The 14158-nt window shown below is 47.0% G+C and overlaps 1 protein-coding gene and 1 long non-coding RNA gene across 2 annotated transcripts in view; one reads left to right on the top strand and one right to left on the bottom strand.

The window, feature by feature from the left end:
- The window catches only part of LOC139034035 (uncharacterized), an 11314-nt gene extending 9622 nt beyond the window's left edge, over positions 1-1692 (top strand). Inside the window, exon 3 of the long non-coding RNA XR_011486503.1 lies at positions 8-1692. This is a non-coding gene — a long non-coding RNA (uncharacterized lncRNA). The remainder of the gene's footprint in view (positions 1-7) is intronic.
- Positions 1547-11235, bottom strand: HPX (hemopexin). The gene is made up of 10 exons (XM_020896231.2): positions 11126-11235; positions 10686-10756; positions 10522-10593; positions 9980-10101; positions 8043-8193; positions 7130-7342; positions 6761-6868; positions 2255-2385; positions 2011-2173; positions 1547-1890 (listed from the first exon to the last, which is right to left on the bottom strand). The coding sequence occupies exons 1-10, from the start codon at positions 11200-11202 to the stop codon at positions 1619-1621; spliced, it is 1380 nt and encodes a 459-aa protein (XP_020751890.2). The 5' UTR covers positions 11203-11235; the 3' UTR covers positions 1547-1618.
- Positions 11236-14158: the final 2923 nt, after the last annotated feature.

The following is a 14158-nucleotide window of genomic DNA, read 5'->3' on the forward strand; positions in this document are numbered from 1 at the left end:
CCCTCAGGCTGAAGGAGAATAAGTCAACCCCATGAGGAGAACCATCCAGACATCTTCAAGGATGGAAGGGAAAACTCAAGACACTTCTTGGAAGTGGATCCCGCAGCCCTGGTGCCTGGCCCCTTCCTCTGTTTCCAGTCCCAGCCAAACTCGAGTCCTGGATGGACCACGATCTAAGGGGCCTGGGTTCATCACCTGCTTCTCTTCCCAGCCATTGAGCCTGGGAAAGGAACCTGAGGCAGTTCTCCTGAACAACAAGGGCCTGGTGCCTGCTGGGAACCACGCTATGGCCTGGCCTCCCAGTGCCAGGTTTGTCTGTCTTCTCTTCTTAGACTCCAAAGCCCCACAGAGGATGGGGCCACCAGGTCAGGAGGAACCATGGACCAGAGTGTGGTTATCCTTCCAAGGATCCTCTGGAGTGAATCCAAGAGGTGGGTTTGAGTCCATACTCATTGTCAGAGAGAACTGTCTAGTATTGTGCCCATTTAATGAAAGAGGTCACTGAGGCTAGCATATGGAAGCTCAGAGTGAGGGCCCCTTGCTAGAGTCTGAGGCTGTTTTTTTGAGCCTAAAGCAAGTTTTCAACCTCAGGTGACTTGGAAAGGTAGAGGAAGAAAATGGTCTCACCTCGAGACCCAGTTGCCTATAGTCCAGGCCAATCCCCAATCAAACGGTTGTCAGTAAGTTTGGACCCTAAAGTCTTGGTCAGCTTATGACCAGAAAAGAACAAACCACTGTAACCTCCACCCAGATGACACTGCTGGACTAGATGGTGCAAACATCCAGGGGACTGATAGGCAGCCAACAGGATGCCCACGAGGCTGTGTAACATTCTGAAAATGTGTTCCATAGTGCCAGGCCCCAGAGTCAGTCCTTCTTCCATTTTCCCAGCTTGCTTCAGGCAGGTGAAAACACTCATTTTTCGTTCCGCTTGTTGTGCCTGACTCACAGCAACCAAGCCTCATCTTCTGCTGTGATGCTGCCTGAATCCCCTGGATCTACAATTTGAGGACTCCTACAGCCCTTCATGGCAGCACTGGGCCAGTCCACTTGGTGCAAGCGTAGCCACTTCCAGCCCTATTTTCCTGATGTCCTGGGGCCAAAGTGTGGTCCGTTATTAGCAGGGCAGAGTCCCTGCTCTGCTTCTTACTTGCTGTGCCAACACATGGGCTCCTTTCTCTACATTTTTTCTCTGTTCCCCTCTTTTTTTTTTCTAATATTGTTTTTCAATTGGAGGATAATTGCTTTACCATGTTGTGTTGATTTCTGCTGTACAACAACATGGATCAGTCATAATGATATATATATATATATATATATACATACATATATCCCCTCCCTCTGAAATCTCCCTCCCCTCTGTTTCCCTGTCTGTGATGATGGTCTGGAGCCAGTTTATGACTGGGATTCAGGAATCACCTGTAAAGAAATGAGGTTTGTCCTTCAGTCCTCCCCTCCCTTACCTCCTGTAGCTTTAAGAGTCTCAAAAAGAGAGGTTAAAAGCTTCTCAACTCAAAGAAGTGAGATTGTTCCACAAACAGGGCCCTTTGATTCAAGTGAAGAAGCACTGTGGCTTTACTGTGAGGAGATGGGGAGGAGGAACTGGACCAGACTCGCATCAGGAGTGCTGGGGGGGAGCGCAGCCCAGGAGGCTGTTCATCCTCTGGGCCTGGGGAAGGTTCTTGGTCTTGCTCAGTTCCTCCACGTCTTTGTAGCAGTACAGATTGGGGCCTTGGACAAGGTACAAGCCCAGACCATTGGCGGAACACGAGTGGGGGCCCAGAGACTTCTCCGTACACAGGGCCGCATCGACCTTCGTATGGGGCCAAGGAAGCTCTGTCCACGTGGCTTGAGCTCCTAAATTCAGATCCAACCACCACAGCTTCTGGCCTGGGAAGAGACACCGGATGTAACATGGCTTCCACATCACAGGGATCTGCACCTGACCTTTCTCATGCCCTGATGGAGAAGCACAGAACCAGCCACCCCTCGGCACCCGACGCCCCTCACCTGCCATGATGTGGAGCCGAGAAGATCCAGGACAGATGAAGGCTGCATCCACGGAATGAAGGCTGACCCCGTGAGGGCTCCCGAATTCCTTCTCCAGCTGCTTTGGATAATCTTGTACGAGAGTGTAGCCTGCCCTTGTCAGGAAGATATATACCTGGGTACCCTGGAGGACAAAGGACATTAATCAGCACAGAGCAGGGTATTCTCCCCAGTCTCCACCTCAGGCCTCTCTCCCATCACACACCTGGATCAGATAGAGCTTATTTTCCCAGAGAAAGGCAGCATCCACTGTTGAGGGACCTTGGGGCCACAGATGCTCAATGAGCCAGCTATGCCACCCATCCCGGCTGCTGTCCAGACGCCAGTAGTGGTTCTCTGTGGGGTAGCAGAGGGAGCTCTAGTGCTTATGGTAAAAGGTCAGGCCGTGAAGAGGCAAGTGACAGATGCAGGGGTGAGTCCCAAGAGGGAGGAGAGAGTGCATCCAGAGGCCAAGAGAGAAGAGGCTAGGTGAGAAAGTAGAGCAAGCAGGTGGTTGGAAAAGTTAGGCATTGTGACCTGATGGAACTGGAGGCAGCAGCGGGCCTGATGGAAGGGCAAGCTTGGAGAAGAGTGGCCAGGTTGCTAGATCAGGCCAATGTTATGAGGTTTGGTGGGGGCTCCTTATGCATCTCAGATATCCATGTGAGGAGGTGCTACAATGAGACGGTGACCAGAAGTTAAAAGGGAAGCAGCATGTGTGACCATCCCAGACTCACTAACTGTCCCTTTCCCCTGGCAACCATAAGTCCATTTTCTATGTCCGTGAGTCTCTCTCTGTTTTGTAAGTTCATTTGCGTCATTTCTTTTTAGAAATGCTGTATTTAAAAGGGATAACCAACAAGGACCTATAACCTAAAACACTGCTATATTTAAAATGGATAACCAACAAGGACCTATTGTATAGCACATGGAACTCTGCTCAATGTTATGTGGCAGCCTGGATGGGAGGGGAGTTTGGGGGAGAATGGATACATGTATATGTATGGCTGAGTCCCTTCGCTGTTCACCTGAAACTATCACAACATAGAATCTAAACCCCAATACAAAATAAAAAGTTCGAAAAAAAAGGTAAGACCCCAGCAAGCTCCCCCTGGATGTTCTCACACGGGCTCTGTTCTCTAATCCCTGGAGATGGCCAGAGACAGAGGGAATAGCCAGACCAGCCCCCTAATTTTCCTCTCCCCTTTTCATAAAAACTTCCTAAAGAAATTGTCTAAACTTTTATTTACCTTTCCTTCCTCAGTTCACTTCACTTACATTCCTGTTTCCCTCTGCCATTGAAATTTCTCTCTTCAGGGTTAAGTATCCTCCAACTTGCGAAATCTAATGTCTTCTTCTTACTGTACCTCTTAGCAGCATTTGACTGCTCACAGCTCCCTCCTTTAATTTTTTTTTTTTTTAATTTTGGCTCCTGTTATTCCAGACCCTTGCAGTGTTCTTACCTTTTTGATGCCTCTTCAGCCTGGTATCTCACATTAGAATCCCCTAGTTTGGGCCTCCACTCTATCTGCCCTCACTCTCTAGGTGATTTTACCTAGCCCAGGGTTTTAAACCCCATCTGCATACTGACGACTTTTGATCTGTTCTCTCCACCTCTGATGGACCTTTTCTTTGAGTGTCAGGCTCAAACTCAGCTGCCTACCTGACATGTCCATTTCGGGCTACTAGATACCAATACCCTAATGTGTCCAAACTCATTTCTGCTCCCACCAAACACACATACCTTCTACCCTAGTCTTTTCTAATCTTAGTAAAAGGGACCACTTGTCACCTAGTTTCCCAGTCCCCCAAAACTAAGTCATTCTTGAAACCTCTCTTTTCCCTTCCCCACTCTGACCAATATCCAAGGCATTGGTTAATGCTATGGACTCGACTTCCAGAATATATCATGATGACTGCTTACCACCTCTGTGCTGTTATCCCAGTCCAAGTTGTCATAACCTCTAATCCAGACAGCTACGAAAACTCTTTGCCTGATTCCCTGCTTATACAATTATAGCTCTGTGACTTACATTCCACAAGAAACCAGGATGATCTTTTAAAAAACTAAGAACAGATCATGGCCCAGCTCAAGATCCCCTCCTGGCTTCCTTTTACAGTTGAAAATCCTTACCAGGCTCATGATATAATCTTTTTACTTTTTTAGTTGGTCCATGCATGGCTTGCAGGATCTTAGTTCTCCGACCAATGACAGAACCCTGGGCCCTCAGCAGTGAAACACATAGAGTCCTAACCACTGGACCACCAGGGAATTCCCAGACCCATGTGATCTGGCTCCTTTCTCCTTCTTTTCAAGCCACTCATCTGCTCTTTCCCAACACACGAGTCACACTAGCCTCCTTTCTTGACTCCTCGAAGTATTTGCTGTTCACCTTCCCTAAAATGTTTCTTCTCCATTGCTTTATGGGGCTAATTTCTCTTTATCACTGAAATCTCAGCTCAAAGGTCATCTCTTCAGGATTTCCCTGGTAGTCTGGTAGCTAAGACTCCATCTGCCTATGCAGGAACCCGGGTTTAATTGATCCCTGGTCAGGGAATAAGATCTTACTTGCTGCAACTAAGGTTGGTGCAGACAAATAATAAATAGAATAAATATTTTTAAAAAATCATCTCTCAGAGAAGGGGCCCATCATACTCTTCACCTGTATCCAATTATTCTGTCCTATTTCCTTCACAGCTTTTTGACACTTAACATTTTTTATTTTATATTTTAAAATATCAACAACTCACAAATCCATTTATACTAGCTTCAAATGGTCTTTGGGAATAAGAAATATTCTAATGTTCCCAGGACATTTCACAGCTATTAACACTGCCTGAAAGTACTCTGTTTTATTTTCTCTCTCTCTCTTTTTATCATCTTCTCTCTCTCCAGCAGGCTCTATGTGGGTAATTGTCTTGTCTGCCATGTTGATCACTGTATCCCAGTGGCTAGAACAATGCCCAGTGCCTATCAGGTGCTTGATAAATAGCTGGTGTTCCCCATGCAGCCACAAGCTCTCTTTGTGTGTATTAACCAGGCAAGTCTCAGTGACCACATGTCCACCTTTCCCTCCTGATGAATCTACCCTGCTCATGGCTCCTATTTTGAGAATCAGAGCTATGCTGCTCTTTGGGCAGAGGAAATAAGTGCTGAGCCCCCAGTCCATCAATGGCCAATGCAGAGGCCAACCAGCAGCCACTTTAATGTGGTCTGGAATAAAACTATGGGGCTAGGCCAGTCCCATTCCCTCTCTGGAAAGCCAATAGGAAAAAGAGCAACCGAGGCAGTTATCAGTTGTATCTGAGGCTAAAAGATCATAACCAGAGAGAAAATTGAGAGGACATGATGGTCCATGTGTGAGCCAAAGTTGGAAAAGCAGAAAGAATGGATTAGAAACCATGAGGGAGAGACAAGAGATTTATCAGTAAGGGAGAGGGGAGAACTGGCCCTTTGCTGAGCGGCTGGGTCAAAAACGGCTCGTGTTTTTGCCAACATAGTGAGTTCCCACTTTGGCTGGGTATTTTTAACATAACGGTGTTCTCTCAACAGCTATGGAACATCTCTAATACTCTTGATTTAGGATTTCAGCTGCATTCTGTTTATGCGCACATGGCCTTGAGATTCCACGATCTCCCCATGGGTGAGTGTTCTCTATCTCTGTGGGGTCCCTGTAGCCCTATTTTCTTAGTGTTTCTATCTCCATGTCTTTCTATCGATCTCACTTTGTGTGTGTGTTCTCCCAGTGGTGCCTTGCTGTCACCATAGCTGCGTATTCTCCTGATATGTATGTGTTCTTACTCTGGCACGTATTCTCAGGACAGGTCTACTTGTTCACTGTAGGCGTGTGTTTCATCACAGATCTATGTTCTTATTATAGCATGAGGATATGCTGTTATGTTATATATCCCCCTTGTTATGGGGATATGCTCTGCTTGCGGCTATGTATTTTTCATTATAGCTTGGTAGTCACATCTGATCAGATTTGTTCAGGGGTTAGGAGTAAGGAAGGATTTTTCACTCTGCTGTAGTCTAAACCATGGTTTCACACTTGTAGCCTGTCATACATATGTCTTAGGCAGAGTGTAATGTGGTAGGTCACTCTTTCTCTTAGAGCTGTCCTCAAGTATAGATCGAGACTTATCCTTAGGTAGCATTAGACGGCTTTTACTAATTAATGGCACAGGTCTGGGGAGAGGGGTCTCCCCTGGTCACTCAGGGAAGAAATCTCATCAGGCTAGTGAAGCTATTGCCTAAAGATCTAAGGAACTGAACACTTTTTGGCTGATTCTCAGCAACGGGAACATCTTATTTCCAGGTAATGCTGTGCCCAGAGGCCTGGACATAGGAACCAGGCACCTGGAAAAAAGATGGAGCTCTTGGGGATAAGCTTGAGGTAGGGGGGTGGGGAGAGGGTCAGAGATATGCAGGAACAAAGGGAATATGAGGAGTCATAGGCTCAGGAGGTCCAGAAAGACACAGACCCGGCATGGATAGTACTGAGAGGCAGACAGGTGGAAGAAGTTAGAGGCCTGGACAATGAGATAGGTTGGACCATATGCATCTGAGGGAATGAGAGGTGAAAAGGAGCATGCTAGGGTGAAAGGATGGGAGCCGTTCATATGGGGCACAATGATGAAAATGGAGGAAATATCTCAAAGATGAGAGGCATGCACAAAAGAGTTGGGAGGTATGGAGGACAGAGATGGGGGATTGGAGGGCATCTCTTACCACTGAAAGCATAGGTGGCACCATGATTGTCAGACAGCAATGCAGACAAGACTAAATGTGGGCTACAGCGCTTATCCACATGCTGGGTTGCATTCCTATGTGCATGGCCTTGGGGGAGAAATAAGCAAGGAGAACACATGAAGGCAAAAGGTCAGAATGAGGTCTGAGGTGGAAGAAACCACTGGGAGTATTGGGGGTGCAGGTCTTCCCCATATGAAGACAATTGGGAAGAGCCAGAATGGAAGTGGGGCTGGGGCAAGGGCCAAGGTATCATTACATAGGTGAGGGTAGGAGCTGGGGTGTATGGCGTTTGCAGACTCAGGAAAGGTGGGCATGTCTCCAGAGGTCCCAGGGCTGGGGCTTTCTCACCTCTATTAGGGCAGGGCATAAAGTAATCTCGGACATCCCGAGGATAACTGGAATTCACTTCTCCGTTGATAGGGTTGAAGCGCAGGAATTTGTTACCCCGGAAGCAGTAGTAGCGGTTGAGCCATCGTATGGCCGAAGAGCAGTTCCCAACGGCCGGCCAGGGACGCTCCTTTATGGTTTTTGTAGAGAAGTCCCAGAACCACGTGTGGTTGCCTTTGTCCAATCAACCAACAAGCATTTGGTGAGGCCAGACTGTGCCCTCCCTTGTGCTTGCACTGGGCCCCAGGATGGACCAGATGTGGTCCCCATCACATGGAGATCACAGCCCAGCAGGGAAAGAATTAAGGCAAGTAGTCATATGACAAAATTCAGCAGCAAAGCACACATGATCAGTTCAGCAAGGGCAGTGGGGAGAGTCTGGGAAAACTTCCCAGAGAAAGTTACACTTAAACTAAAATCTGAAGGAATTACAAAGCAGATAAGAGTGGGAGATGGAAGCCTAAAGCATGAAGCAAATTGGGTGTCTAGGGAATAGCAGAGAGTTTGGGGGACTTCATATTCAAGGGAAGGGATTGAGAGACTAAAGGCTGGAGGGTCAATAGGCTGGAGGGACTTGGAGAACCTTGTATGTAAGGTCATGAAGAACCTTTCTGTGAAACTAAAGAACATAGATTTGTCCTAAGGGTCATGGAGGACAATGAGGGCCTTTTAGCAGAATTATATCCAGTTAACTTCCCCAGAATGACTTCCTCTTACTTCCCCAACTTAAACTGTGTAGACCTTAATTAGCTTCTCTATTTCTCTTTCTTGGGAAACCATATCATGGTTCTACCAGCACCACCCTCCCTACCACAACCTCCCTCACCACCATCCCACCACTATTCCACACTCTCTTATTCCAGCCTGCACTGACCTTGGAAGAAGAAGACACCCTCATTAGCGCATTCTCCATGGTGACATTCCACAGCTGCATCCAGTGGAAATGGGGTTCCAGGAAACTTCTCTTGGAGCAACTTTGGGTATTCCTGCCCCTCCTCAGGAGGATATACCCAGAATCTGTCCCCCTACACACAAAAGCACGCTATTTTTAATATGTACGCCAGACACCGCCACTCTGCTCACACGACACCTTTGATCTATTGCACTTAACATAATATTCTTCTGCAGTCCCCCATACCCTCAATCCATCTGTGGACAACAATGTGCTGACCCCTTGCACAAATATACACCTTCAGTTTGTGCAAATCCAATCATTGTTATTACACACACACATCTGACTATGTACAACTAGCACTCCCATGGTACAATTATCTGCAACACTGTTGGTTTTGGCAAACACATCCACAGTCATCCTGCAATCATCCATCCATTCAAACATTCATTTGTTCATTTATTCACTCAAGAAACAGTTGTTGAATGACTACCATATGCCAGGTATTGTGAGAAGCACTAGTCATGAAGGGGTGACAAGACTCTATCTCTGCCTTCAAGGACTTCATTTTTTTTTTCACTGTATAAAAGCAGAAAGTGAGCCCCTAGTGAGTCCTAGCCATGTGAGCCCCAAGGAGGAGGCATGTGAAGTGCATTGGGAATAAAGGAGAGGTGCCTAAGTCAACCTAGAGAATTCCTAGAAGGCTGCACAGAGGAGAGAAGATTTGGGCCAGGTGTGCAAAACTGAGCAGGAATTTTCCAGGTAGACAAGTGTGGAAACTCCCCTGCAAAACACACAGTCACTGAGGGATCCAGAGCAAACTTTTGGCCTACTGAGATAGTTACAAAGAAGCCATGGGTGATGCTCTTATATAATTCCTAAGACCACCAGGATACATCCCTGGTGAAAAGGACCAAGCCTGAGGTCCCAAATGCCCCAAACCCAGCCCCTCCTCCCTAGCAGAGGGAGTAGCACGTACACAGTATACTCATCTGGCTGGCACACAGTGAATGTGGCGGGGGAAGAGATCAACCTGAAAAGATAAGCAAGGGCCAGGTCTCATGACCTGTGTGTACCTGGCTTACAGGATGCAGCGCGTGGTTGTGCCATTTGCTGAAATAGGGGCACTTGGGAGGAGAGGGATTTGTACAGAAGATACTGCATTCCGTTTGGGGATTGCTGCATTTGAGGTGTCTACAGAACATCTCAGTTGAAGATGTCAGCCAGGAAATTGCAAAGAAAAGTCTGGAGCTCTGGGGAGAGATCCATATCTGGTGTCCACAACGTGGAGAGTCTCAGAGCCATGGCAGTGGTTGAGATCACCCAGGGAGGGTGAATGGAAAGTCTGGGAAGGATCCCCAAGGAACATTCAGGAAGTGGCCCAGGATGAGAAGCTGAGAAGAGCAGGAAAGGAGGCAGGAGGGAAAACAAGGCCGGCAGTGAGGGCCACCCAGCCACACGGCATCTTTGTGTGAGTCAGGAGAAGGTGCCAGAAGGAGCAGACACAAGTTGGGCCAGGGCATGGGACCTGATGAGCACAGTAGGCTGGATTTCACCCTCCACTCACCCCTCAGCCAGGTACCATTGTGCGGTGAACAACCTGGCAACCACAGGAAGAAGACCAGATGTGGGGTCATGGAAGCCAAGGAAGAATATCTAGGAAGGAAAGGATGGTCAACAGCTTGAGGAGTAGCAGAGAGGTGTGGACGCAGATTAGGACTGAAGAAGAGCCACTGGATGTGGTACCTGTCAGGCCTGCATGCACACACACACACACACACCCCTAGCCTGACCTTTCTCAAGAAAGGAAGGCCCAGGAGGAGGAAACCTGGAACCTGTTGGCAAGGGCCACCTGGGGGAGGGTTTCTTGTGTTGACTCCAGCACTCCTGGCCTGGCCCTGACCTGGGTCCAGTCGTACCTTGATCAGAAGGACACTGTTTTGATCATAGCGGAATGCAGCATCCACGGGACTGGGGGCATCCTTCCACCTCTCTGAGATTAACTGCCGGGCCCAGGCATGACCCTTCCACACAAACTCCCCTGCAAAACACACAGTCACTGAGGGACCCAGAGCAAACTTTGGGCCTACTGAGATAGTTACAAGGAAGCCGTGGGTGATACTCTTAAATAATTCTTAAGACCACCAGGATACATCCTCGTGAAAGGGACCAAGTCTGAGGTCCTAAATGCCCCAATCCCAGCCCCTCCTACCTTTTATTTTTTTTTTTTTCCTGTTTGAGGGGTTTTTCTCCCCCCTTTTTTCAGACTCTGAATTTTTCTAAATCTACACTGAACCAATTACGTTTGGGTACATTTCTTCTGCGGTCCATTCTCTGATAAGAAAGTTCAGTTCCAACTGAAGAAAGTTACCTGAGTCCAAGCCTTTTCAGTCAAACATTACATCTATTACCTAGAAAAACAAATCAAATACCCAAGAACCCATCTTGGGTCCCCTCCTACCTTTTAAAAACAGCATGTTCCCATGCTCATCCAGGGTGGTAGCATCAAAGCCCCAGCCATCCGAGCAGCGTTCTGGGGAGGAGGTAGGGAGACAGCAGGTGAAAGACCAGTAAGGGGATACAATGCAGAAGCAGAGAGACAGACACAGAGAGTCAGGGCCTCACCTATCACGTCTGGATCCGGCTTGGCCACATTCCCACCTTCAACTCCGTGCCCCAGCTCAGGAGCTTTAGCCCTAGAGAGAAGACAAGGAGCTGTCTGGCTCCACAGGAGCTAACCGCTCTCCCTTAGCTCCTGACCCCAGACTTGAAGAAGTGAAGTGAAGTCACTCAGTTGTGTCTGACTCTGCAACCCCATGGACTGTAGCCTACCAAGCTCCTCTGTCCATGGGATTTTCCAGGCAAGAATACTGGAGTGGGTTGCCATTTCCTTCTCCAGAGGATCTTCCCAACCCAGGGATCAAACCCAGGTCTTCTGCATTGTAGGCAGATGCTTTACCATCTTAGCCACCAGGGAAGTCCCCAAGACGCCAGACGTAAAAGTTGGCCCTATCCCACTCTAACCCCAACCCCGGTCCTCCTTCCCCAGCCTCAGCTTCACTCACAGAGGGTGGGCTTTAGCCAAAGACCAGCACAAGCCCAACAGCCACAGTGCAGCTGGCGCTCCCAATGCCCGAGCCATGGTGAGCTGGAGAGGCCCCAGGACAGTGTTGGGCACCTGGCTGAACCCTCTATATAGAGAAGGCAGCAGCACTACCCCCACCTCCAGGCTTGCTGGGAACGAGATCTCTCAAGACTATGCCAATATTGGCTGATTACATCAGTGCAAATAAGGTCAGGGTCTGAACAGAAATCTGAGTCCAATACTAACTCTTCCCGGCAGGAGGCCCCATCCCCCTTCAGTGACTTTTTTTTTAAACTTTTAATTTTATATTGGAGTATAGCCAATTAAAACTTCCCTGGTGGCTCAGACGGTAAAGCGGTAAAGCCTACAATGCGGGAGACCCGGGTTCAATCCCTGGGTTGGGAAGATCTCCTGGAGAAGGAAATGGCAACCCACTCCAGTATTCTTGCCTGGAAAATCCCATGGAGGAAGAGCCTGGTAGGCTACAGTCCATGGGGTCACAGAGTCGGACACGACTGAGTGACTTTCACCATAGCCAATTAACAATGTTGTGATCGTTTCATGTCGAAAGCAAAGCCCTTCAGTGACTTTTGAGCAGTGACTGTCCCAGGCCATTGATGTTCAACTCTTCACCTTGTTGATGGGTCTGCGTACCCATAAAGGGTAAGAAGGGGGTAGATTGATTGAGGACCACCTGGCTGTGATTGGACTTACCTGATGAAAGAACGCAGGAGGAGAGAAGAGGAAAGTAACATTTTTGTAAACTGTGCCAAGCCCAGTTCTGAGACTCTTAACACTAACACTTACATATACTTAGTAACCACATACACATACAAACACACTTAGAACTACTCAGAGAACAGTTTCTTCCAAGCTCCATCAGGGACCTGTTGGGGGGCATTCCCAAGTCTCTTTATCTTTGCCCTTGGCTGGTCAATAATATTTCACCATTGCTGAAAGTCCAAGTTCCACCTTTGCCCCCACCCCCACAGGCTTTGCAAAAATCACCTGGGATGGAAGGGCTGGAGGAGGTGTCTCTTTCAGAGAGACCTACTAGTAATTAGACTTTCTTCATAGTTTCTATCTTAAGGGGAAAGTGCTTTGTTTACCTATCATAGAATAAATAAAACTGTACTGGGGTTTCACAATATTTATAGCTGATTCTTGCTTAAATGCTGTCTTTTCAATGAAGCTTTTCTTGTCCACCTCATCTAGCTATTTCTGAATCTCACTGGTTTCCTTTACATTACTTAATAAAACTTAAAATTATTTTGTTTGTTTATGCTTTAGCTTCTGCTTGTTTCTGTTTTTTTTTCTTTGCTAATTTTGATTTGCCTGTCTTATGTACCATTATGTATTTTTTTAATTTTTAAAATGTTTTTTGGCTGCGCCATGGAGTGTGTAGAATCTGAGCTCCCTGACCAGACATTGGAAGGGTAGGGCCTTAACCACTGGACCGCAGGGAAGTTCCTATTTTCTCTACCTAAACTAGTACCAGGCATGTACAGGCATACCTCAAAGATACCTCGAGTTTGTTTCTAGACCCTTGCAATACAGTGAATATCGCAATAAAGTGAGTAACACACATTTTTTGGTTTCTCAGTGCAAATAAAAGAGAAGTCACTGCAATGAGAAGCCTGCACACCACCCCTAGAGAGTGGCCCCCATTCACCACAACTAAGGAAAGCCAGTGTGCTGCAATGAAGACCCAGAGCATCTAAAAATAAGTAAATTAGTTTTTTAGAAGTTCAGTTTAGTTCAGTCGCTTCGTCGTGTCCAGCTCTTTGCGACCCCATGGACTGCAGCATGCTAGGCTTCCCTGTCCATCACCAACTCCCGAAGCTTGCTCAAACTCATGTCCATCGAGTTGGTGATGCCATCCTCTGTCGTCCCCTTCTCCTCCTGCCTTCAATCTTTCCCAGCATCAGGGTCTTTTCCAATGAGTCAGTTCTTCACATCAGGTGGCAAAAGTATTGGAGTTTCAGTTATAATGACACTATATTGTAGTCTATTAAGTATGTAATAGCATCAGATCAAAAAAGTACATATCTTAATTTTTTAAAATAATTTTATTTTTTTATCTTTGGCTGTGCTGGGTCTTTGTTGCTGTGTGGGTTTTTCTCTAGTTGCAGAGAGTAGGAGCTACTCTCTTGTTGTGGAGCACGGGCCCTAGAGCGTGTGGGCTTCAGTAGTTGTGGCTCAAGGGCTCAGTAGTTGCCAGGCTCCAGAGCACAGGCTCAGTAGTTGTGGGCAAGGGCTTAGTTGCTCCACAGCATGTGGGATCTTCCCAGACCAGGGATCAGAACCAGTGTCTCCTGCATTGGCAGGTGGATTCTTTACCACTGAGCCACCAGGGAAGCCTCTATACCTTAATTTAAAAACACTTGATTGCTAAAAATGCTAGCCATCATCTGAGCCTTCAAGGGGTTGTATCTTTTTGCAATAGTAACATTATAGATTACTGGAACAAATATAATAAAACTGAAAAAGTTTGAAATATTTCAAGAATTACCAAAATGTGACACAGCAACGTGAACTGAGCAAATGCTGTTGGAAAAAATGTGCTAAAAGACTTGCTCAACCCAGGGTTGCAACAAACCTTCAATTTGTAACAACAGCAAAAAAAAGTAGTATCTGTGAAGTACAATAAAGCAAAGTGCAATAAACATGGTATGCCTGTAATAGATGTTAAATAAATATTTATTGAATGAAAAACATTCAAGTACTGAATAGTGTTACTAATGTTGCCAAATTTCTGACAGTTTGTCTCCTTCCCAGGTAAGGAGAACATCAGGATTGGGGGTGTTTTATTTTGGAGACATACTGTGATCTAGGGGTCATAGGTCTCCATGGCACTGACCTTCATCTTGTGGTCTTGTTTCATTCTCCAGTGTCCAGCCCTACATTCCTCTCCTCCTCTCAGCTCTGCTATCTCTAGTATCTGCTATCTTCAGCACTCACTGGGGTCTACCTGTTTCTATCGGAGACGTAGCTGCAGGAGACAAATATGAAC

Source organism: Odocoileus virginianus, unplaced genomic scaffold (assembly GCF_023699985.2).
Source record: "Odocoileus virginianus isolate 20LAN1187 ecotype Illinois unplaced genomic scaffold, Ovbor_1.2 Unplaced_Contig_20, whole genome shotgun sequence".
Lineage (NCBI taxonomy): Eukaryota > Metazoa > Chordata > Mammalia > Artiodactyla > Cervidae > Odocoileus > Odocoileus virginianus.